Below are 9493 nucleotides of genomic sequence, written 5' to 3'. Positions count from 1 at the left end.
TTGTATTCTTTGTTTTGTTTGCAGTCGATAAGTAGATATGCTGGGCTTCACCAGTGCCAACTTTAACCAGCATCATGTGAGCTTTGATAAAATAAAAATAAAGTTTCTGAGTTGCTAAATACTTGATGGCATCAACAATTGCCCTGTAGTTTATTAACCTAGGTGACTAATAGGCAGAAATGAAAGCTTGATCAACATCACTGCAATTTTTTAATCTTTGTAATATTTATTAAGTAGAGCCGTTTTGCATTCATTTGTGAGAAAATTGCTGTGCTTTAAAGAAAATTTCTGAAATTAAGTTTATTATCTTAATTGAACAAGAACATGTTTTAATATTCATGTTTACTTTTCAAACTACATGTTGAAGTTGCATGGGGATTTTACTTTATAGTTAATCAATTATCCAGGCATCGATTAGAGTTTGTTTATAATGATAAAACCTTGGTAGGTTTTAAGTATTATTATTTTCAGTGTTGAAATTTGTTTCATCAGTTGTTTAATATGTGAATGTATCGACTAGGCTACGGGAATTTGAGGAGCAGATGTTTTGAGAAATTGCACATAGTTGTGAGAATAGTAGGCTAGTGCCAGCAGGAGATTTCAATTTTCCCAATATCAACACAGCTACTGGAGTACAAAGGATTGGATGGAGCAGAATTTATATGGTAAGTCTAAAACAGTTTCCTCAGACAAGACATAGAGGACCCTACTCAGGAAGGAGCAATTCTGGACCTCCTCTTGGGAAATGGAGCTGGTCAAGTAACTGAAGTGGCATTTGGGGAGCACTTTGGATCCAGCGACTACTATTCTATTAGTTTTAAAATTTTTATGGCAAAAGTCAGAACGAGTCCATAGGTTAAACACCTGAAATAGAACAGGGCCAACTTTGAGGGCATTAGGCAGGATCCAGCTGGGGTCAACTGTATTTAAAGCCAAAGGAACAGATAGCAAATGGGAAGCTTTAAAAAGATCATTTCAAAGAGTCCAGGGTTAGCACATTCCTGATAGGGTGACATATAAACATACCAGGTTCAGGGAACTCTGCTTGATGAGAGATATCAAAGTTCTGGTCAGGAAAAAGAAGGAAGTGCACATCACTTTTTGGCACCTGGTGACAAATGAATCCTTGGATGAACATTATGAGTTAAGATGAGGCTTAAGTGGGAAAGCAAGATGGGAAAAAAAGGCTATGGAGTAGATTTAGTTGGCAGTGTTTTAGATAATCCCAAGTGGTTCTTTAATATATTAAAAGTAAAAGGGTGACAAGAAAGGGACTAGTTCCTCTTCTGTGTGAAGCCATAGAAGATGGCTGAGATTTTTAATATCAATTTCTCCTTGGCTGTTTACTAAGGAGAGCATCGTGGATGCCAAAGAACTGATGGTAATATGTAAAGGTTTTGGATCAACTGCACACTACAATGACGGAGTCTTGAAGTGCATTAAAATGAGCATATCCCCAGGCCTGACCAAGTGCACACCTGCACCTTACGGGAGGCCAGGGAAGAAATCGTGGAGGTCCTTGTAGTGATATTTGTTTTCTCATTAGCCACAGAAGACTGGAGTGTGGCTAACTTTGTTCCATAGTTCAAGCAGGCCAGAGAATTGCAGGCCTGGAGCCTGATCTCAGTAATGGAAAGTAGTTCTGAAGGACAAGATCTACGATCACTCAGATAGTCAAGGCCTGATCAGGAGTTGTTGGCATGTTTGTTTGCATGGGAAGTCATATTTGATGAATCTTCCAGAGTTTTTCTAAAGGAATAGATAAATATAGAGCAGCGGATGTTATCTATATGGTCTTTAGTAAGGCCTTTGACAAGGCCTACAAGGCAGACTGATCTGGAAAGTTAGGTCACATGGAATTCAGGGGAGCTAGCAAGGTGGATTCAGAATTGACTTGATAGGAAGCAGAAGATGATGGTTGAAGGTCAATGCTCCAGATGGAGGCCTCTGATAGTGTGATGTCCTGCAGGCATGTGTTGGGACCTTTGTTATTCATTATATGGCATAATTAGCAAGTTTGCTTGTGAATTAGGTGATTTTGTTGATAGAGAAACAAGTTACAATAAATTGCAAAAAGATGTTGATCAGTTAGGGAAATGCACTGAGGAATGACAAGTGGGTTTCAAGGTAATTGAGAGTCAGGTGATGCATTTTGGACACTGTCACCAAGGTAGTACCTATTCAAAGACCAGAAGGGAGCTGACAAAGAGTTGTGGGACAGAGGGACCTGGGAGTACTAATGCACAGTTTGCTGAAAGTGAGCAAGCACGTAGACATGGTTGTGAAGGAAGTGTCTGTCATGTTAGTCTTCATCAGTCAAGGCATTGAGTTGAGGAGTAGAAACATTATATTGCAGATATTTAAGTTGTTGGTGAGGCTGTATTTGGAGTATTTGATCACCCTGTTACAGAAAAGCAGGAGAGAGTGCAGAATAGATTTACAAGGATGCAGCCTGGATGAGAAGGTCTGAGTTATAGGGAGAGGTTGACTATGCTGGATTTTTATCCCTTGGAGTGAAGGAGAATGAGACATTACCTTATAGAAATTTATAAAATCATGAGGGATGGTCATTCCCAGGGATGCAGTGTCCAAAACTAGGAGTACTAATTGAAGAGGGGAGAGATTTACAAGATAACTGAAAGGAAAAATCTTTACACAGAAAGTAGTGAGTACCTGGAATCAGCTGCCAGAGGAAGTGGTCAAGGCAGGTGCTATTGTTACATTTAAGAGGGATTTGGATAGGCACATGGAGGGGACGGACTTGGAGGATTATGCAGGCACTTAAACTAACAGGGAATATGCTACAGTCAGCATGAACCATTTGGGCTAAAGGGTCTGCTTCTGTGTTGAATGACTTTATAATGCTTAATTTAAAGCAAACTGAAACGAAGTTGAAAAGTGCAGCTGCAACTTCAAGTGGGCGGTCCTGCTGGTGCTCTGCCTGGGAAACACCGTCTTCTGAAGCTCGACCAGAGGAATTACAGCTCACACCATACAGTCTCCCGACATCCGAACTCTGGAGGATTACAGACTACTCTGAACAGTCTCTCAATATGACTCCACCAGGATGGACATGACATGGACATTACAGTGGCCTCTAGTAACTCAAGTGATGAAACAAATAAGATTGACAGCTACATCACAGCTTGCTCCAATAAAGTCAAAGGGAGTGAAAAAAGACACACAGGACCAAACATGAGCCCGCCCATTGTTAATGTATTCACAAGCTAGTGGCAGTTTTATCAACTATTGCCCAACTGCTCAATAATCTACTGAGGTCAAGAAACATTCAGACCTCCTTATCACACTTAATGAAGAAAAACAGAATGTTTTCCAACTTTAAAGGTGACTTTATGCACTGCACCTGCATTAGGAATGCCTGATACAGGTAGATCATTAACCTTGTACTTTATGTCAACAAGAAACACATGATAGCAATCTTAACTCAAATACATTGAGACTGATGGTGTCCTGTTGGTGATTGCTCTGTCAAAGATATGATTCTTTGCTGATGTTTCCTCAATGACTGAGAGAGGAATTCGAATGGCTGGGTGAGCCGTTGTTTCTGAAACTGAAGTGCTGGTATCAGGAAACATGTATCCAGGTAACTCTGCAGGACAGACAGAACTAAAAGCTTTCAGTGAAGCCTAGAAGTTGGTGGAAGAAAGATCAGCTAATATCTACACTGATCCCCGATATGCTTTTGAAATTGTTTATGATTTTGGAAACTTATGGAGACAGAGGCTTTCTTACGGTTGAAGGAATCTCAATCAACAATGCTCAACTCATGGATGTCATATGACTGCAGTCACAGAAGTTGCTGTATTTGTGGTGAACTACGTGTGCCTGTCTGGTCACGCCCCCTGCTGACTGCTCCTGTGGCTCCTCCCAGAGACCCCTGTATAAAGGCGATCAGAGCCTGGGCCTGGCCTCTCAGTCTCCAGGATGTAGTATGGTGGTCACTCACTGCTGGTTCCTTCTTCCAGTCAATAAAATTGATGCACCATTAATAACTAACTCTGAGACATAAAGGCAAGATATCGGCTTTTATTGACTGGAAGAAGGAACCAGCAGTGAGTGACCACCATACTACATTAGAGTGTGATGCCTCTGATTTCGCTCTGGCTGCTACCCTCAATCAGGCAGGCAGGCCAGTAGCATTCTTCTCTCGTACCCTCCAAGGCTCTGAAATTCGGCACTCCGCGGTGGAGAAAGAAGCCCAGGCCATAGTGGAGGCTGTTAGGCACTGGAGGCACTATCTCGCTGGCAAAAGATTCACCTTGCTGACTGACCAGCGCTCGGTTGCGTTCATGTTCAGCAACCAACAGCGGGGCAAAATCAAAAATGATAAGATTTTGCGGTGGAGAATAGAACTCTCCACCTACACCTATGATATTCTGTACCGGCCTGGCAGACTCAACGAGCCCCCTGATGCCCTATCCTGGGGAGCGTGTGCTAGCACACAGCTCGACCAGCTGTACACCCTTCATGCACAACTTTGCTATCCGGGGGTCACCCGATTTTACCATTTTGTGAAAGCCCGGAATACCTTGAGGACATCAGGACGATGACCAGGGACTGCCAAATCTGCGCTGAGTGCAAACCGCACTTCTACCGTCCTGACATGATGCAACTTGTCAAGGCCACCCGCCCTTTTGAGCGACTGAGTGTTGACTTTAAGGGCCCCCTTCCCTCCACCGACCGCAATGTCTATTTACTTGATGTTATCGACAAGTGCTCACGGTTCCCCTTTGCCATTCCCTGCCCCGACACCACTGCCACATCCGTCATAAAAACCCTGCGCCAGCTCTTCACTCTGTTCGGGTATCCCTGCTATATCCACAGTGATAGAGGGTCCTCCTTTATGAGTGACGAGCTGCGCCAGTACCTGCTAGCTAGGGGCATTGCTACTAGTTGGACTATGAGTTATAATCCCCGGGGAAATGGACAGGTGGAGAGGGAGAATGCCACAGTGTGGAAGGCCACACTGTTAGCCCTTAAGTCAAAAGGGTTGCTGGTCTCTCGATGGCAAGAGGTCCTCCCTGAGGCACTCCACTCTATCCGCTCTCTGTTGTGTACGTCCACCAATGCCACCCCTCACGAGCGCCTATTCTCTTTTCCCAGGAAGTCTGACACTGGGACCACTCTACCAGTTTGGCTGACATCCCCAGGGCCAGTGCTGCTCGGAAAACATGTGAGGAGTAATAAATACTCCCCGCTGGTCGAGAGGGTTCACCTTCTACATGCGAACCCCCAGTATGCTTACGTGGTCTTACTTGATGGGCAGGAGGACACGGTCTCCGTCCGCGACCTGGCGCCCGCAGGTGCAGCAGACCACTACCCTGAACACTCTCCGGTAACTATGAACCCTGTACCTGAGGTGACACCGCGGTCACCAGGCCCTACACATACTCCTCACGACACTCATATACCGGGCGTTTCGTACACATATATACCAGGCGCCTCGCACATGCGTGAGGGACCACTGGCGCCTAGTGGTCTGGAACCAGCACAACCTCCATCTCCTGTGCAATCACTGCCACCGCCGGCATCTGTGCAATTACAGCCGGTGCTACGTAGATCGTAGTGACAGATTCGACCACCTGATAGACTTAACCTGTAAGAAACTTGGCCACATGGGGACTCTTTTAAAACAAAGGGGGGGGGGTGAATGTGGTGAACTATGTGCCTGTCTGGACACGCCCCCTGCTGACTGCTCCTGTGGCCCCTCCCACAGACCCCTGTATAAGGGAGATCAGAGCCTGGGCCTGGCCTCTCAGTCTCCAGGATGTAGTATGGTGGTCACTCACTACTGGTTCCTTCTTCCAGTCAATAAAAGCTGATAACTCGCCTTTACGTCTCAGAGTGAGTTATTGATGGTGCATCAGTATTAAAGTGTAAAAGCCACTCCAAAATGACTACTATGGAAAGTTGTGAAAATGCATTCATGGATGCAATGGTGAAAGAAGCAACACAGGAAGGAGTAAAGGAAGTGCCAAGAACATATAGCGTGAACCCGACAGTGGGAATTATGGAAACAAAGTTATACTCTGTATCACAAGATATTCGAGAGATGAAAGCTCAATGTTCTAACCAGGAAAAACGGATCTGGATGATGAATGTTCAGAAGTTAAATATTGATGGAGCATGGAGATATGGCACTAGTCATAGACTACTAGTGCCAACTACTTTGCTTCATTATCTGGCACAGCAAATATACTCTCCAGGATGTATTGGAATTTCAAAAGGTGATTCAAAGATTTTCCCAATGCTAGTGGAATCCAAAGTTCAGAGTATAAGCTAACAAATGTTTGAAAGATGCCTGACATACCAGAAAACAAATCCTGGAGTGAAGGAAAGGCTACAATTAAGTGTCCCTGCCCTACCTGGTACATGGTACTTTTTTACACTTACAAATGGACTACATTACTTTGGCAAAGTGTCAAGGATACACAGGTGTACTGGTAATAGTGGGATTTCTCTTTGTTCTATCAACTTTTAATAAAACAATCATGAAGTAACAAGTTTTGTGCCTCTTTCCTGATTGCTAGAAGAACACCAGATCAAAACCATAGGAATCCAACAACTACTTGCAGCAGAAAGGAAGATTACAAGGGAAGATCACAATTATTCTTTCAGTCTTTATCAATCAATTTTCTTTGAATGAATTGCACTACTGTTTATTAAAAGACGCTCAGAAATGTCAAGAGACTATTATCTGTAATTTAAATGAGAAGCCTTAAATATGAAATTCAACCAAAAATGACAGAAAAGTGGCACTCATTTTGTAAGCATTGTGTAAACAATGGATGCTGAAAAAAGGCATGGAGCTCTACATATACACTCCAGGCAATGCAGAACAACAGAGTTGGCTGGAGTGTGTATAAAATTTTGCATGCCAACTCTGATAAAGTGATTTTTTTGGGGGGTACATTTAGTGACTATTGGCATTTAGTGACTTTCTATTAGATCAGAAAAAAGTAAAAAACACAGTCACCATGGCTGTCATTCTAATGTACAATCTAATGCATGTAAATACCATATAAATCATAATTTATGAGTACTTTCCTGCAGCTCCTTCAGATGAGGAGATTACAGATCACCTGGACAAATGACTTTCAGCTGGTTACTTATTAATATATACAGAATTTAAAGATTGATTAACTTACAGGTATTTTGTGGTAGCAATACAGGTAGTTATGTTAAAATTTATTTGATGTGATTTATTTGCCATTCTTGCTAAAATCAGAGAAAGGTGCTTGTTAATAACCAAATACTTGAAATGTAGGTTCTGAACTGATTACAGCTCCTCTTTTTCAAATAGCTCTAAAGGACTAATAACAACAACTAGAAGAGTTTAGTGAGAAAATCCAAAGCAGCAGAGTATCAGCTTTTTCTTAATTAACTATTTCTTGGATAACATTTTTGTCTTTGAAAAGTTTTGACTGGTTATGTAAAAGAATTATTACTCAGAACAGTCAGAAGTGAGATGCCCTTTGTAATAAAGCCAGTATGCTCTGCCTATATGCTTTCAGTAAGATGGCTGTGCGCTTGGACGTGGTGGCCTCTCCAGGTCCAACCGAAGGTGCAATTGTTTGTCCTTTATGTATTTTTATGTTTGTAACACACTACTGGTTATCAAGAGTATCAAGTACTGCAGGTTTACCCCATCCACAAGTTGCTCAATAGTGACTTAATGTGTGCTGTAGTTTTGTTATCGCCTGGACTTCTCCAAAAGAAGGTGAGAGCGATGGTCATTGTGGACATTGGTAACGTGGAATACTGGAAGTCTGGTTCATTGGCGAGACCGACAGTGGGGCAGCTACTTTTCCTCCGTTGTGGTGCATTCAAGACCATCAGAACATGGAGCCACCTGTTGCAGCTGCCCAGGAGAGAAGACCCGAGGTGGTGTAAGAGAGAGCGGAGGTCACTGAGGGTGCTTATGTCCAGGCTGGCTCCTTCCAGGCAGCGCAGCTCCAGTGGTCACTCGGTGGAAGAACAAGATGGACCAAGACAACTTCCCATGCACCATCATTCTGCAGGCTATGTCTTCCGGGGCTTGGGGTACATGTTTTTTTGTGACTGTATGTTTTTTGCTGTCATAACCATATGTGCTATGTGCTGTGTGCTATGTACTATTGGTAAAGTGTTTTACACCTTGGCTCCAAAGGAACACTGTTACATTTGGCTAGATTCATGTGTGGTTAAATGATGATCAAACTTTATTTGAACTTGAGATGATTATATGTTAAATTATGTTCACATAATTTTAAATATACATAAAGTGAACAGACTGCCCTAGAGGTACAGAATCATACAACTTGGAAATAGGCTATTTGTCTATCTGCTGCAGGTGACTTATTTACCTTCAGACCTTTCACCAACTACTTAGCAATATTGACTGCACTCACTTCTGCCCCCTGACACTTTTGAATTTCAGCATGTTGCTAGTGTTTCCCACAGTGAAGAGTGATGCAAGATACTTATTGGATATGTCTGATACCTCTTCATCTCTTTGTCCCCCTTTAATACTTCTTCAGCATCATTTTCCAGTGATCAAATATCCACTCTCACCTCTCTTTTACTCTTCATATATCTGAAAAAAACCCCTTGATGTTGCACTAAAGTTACTTACTCAGGCTACCCTGACAGAACCTCTCAAAATTGTGATCACCACAACCAGATCTTTGAAAATACCAACATCTAAAAAATGTCCTTCAAGATGCATACCATCCTAATGTATTATCATCCCTTCAATATCATTGGGTTTAAATGCCAAAATTCTCACTCTCACTAAAAGAGCTGCAGCAGTTACTGAAGTTGGCTTTCAGAGACATTTCCGAGAGAAATTACGGGCGGGGAGTAAATTCTGACTTTACCAATACTGCAATGATCACAAAAAATTGTTTTATTTAAATCATAATAAACAAGAAAAAAATCAAAATTAGAGTCTGTACTATTTGTTTAAACAAAAATAGACAAGCCTATTAAAAGCCTATTAAAAGTGGAAAAGGAAGTACATATAATCTATTACATTGGAAATTTTGGCAATTTTGACAACATGGAGCAAGTCCTACAATCCAAGCATTGAACAGATAGTTGCATCTGATATTTAAAGTTGAGAACACTTTCCGCCATGGTCAACAACAGTCTCTGTCCCAGTATTAGAAGCTTCTAGAATGCATCTCTTGTAAAATGGATATGTTATTATGTGTTAAACCCACTATTAATGGCAAAAAATTATATTCAACAGATGCAAGAAGATGATTTCATTGTCACAGAAACAAAAATATCTGATGCTTAAGAAACACTGATTTTGATTCAATTATATAAACAAGTGCCAAGTGGATGGCTTGATTCAGGCAGAGACGCGAATAAAAGCATGAATCCATTTCCTCTCAGATGTCATGAATTGTTTTCCACCTAAGGCGACATAGCAAAATAAAGTGAGACTGGAGGAATTGTGAAGGATGATTATGGTAGAACTCCATGC

General features: G+C 42.0%; 1 protein-coding gene across 1 annotated transcript; it reads left to right on the top strand.

Moving 5' to 3' along the window:
- The first annotated feature begins 509 nt into the window (after positions 1-509).
- On the top strand, positions 510-5851 carry LOC132405000 (uncharacterized protein K02A2.6-like). The gene is made up of 2 exons (XM_059989664.1): positions 510-665; positions 2877-5851. The coding sequence occupies exon 2, from the start codon at positions 4568-4570 to the stop codon at positions 5585-5587; it is 1020 nt and encodes a 339-aa protein (XP_059845647.1). The 5' UTR covers positions 510-665; positions 2877-4567; the 3' UTR covers positions 5588-5851.
- Positions 5852-9493: the final 3642 nt, after the last annotated feature.

The sequence above is a fragment of the Hypanus sabinus genome, chromosome 2, assembly GCF_030144855.1.
Source record: "Hypanus sabinus isolate sHypSab1 chromosome 2, sHypSab1.hap1, whole genome shotgun sequence".
NCBI classification, from domain to species: Eukaryota; Metazoa; Chordata; class Chondrichthyes; order Myliobatiformes; family Dasyatidae; genus Hypanus; species Hypanus sabinus.
Note: the sequence above shows the minus strand (reverse complement) of the source record. Positions and strands in the feature narration are given on the sequence as shown.

What these genes read in the sequence shown, in the direction of transcription:
- LOC132405000 (XM_059989664.1), top strand. Translation starts at nt 4,568, where the DNA reads ATGACCAGGGACTGCCAAATCTGCGCTGAGTGCAAACCGCACTTCTAC.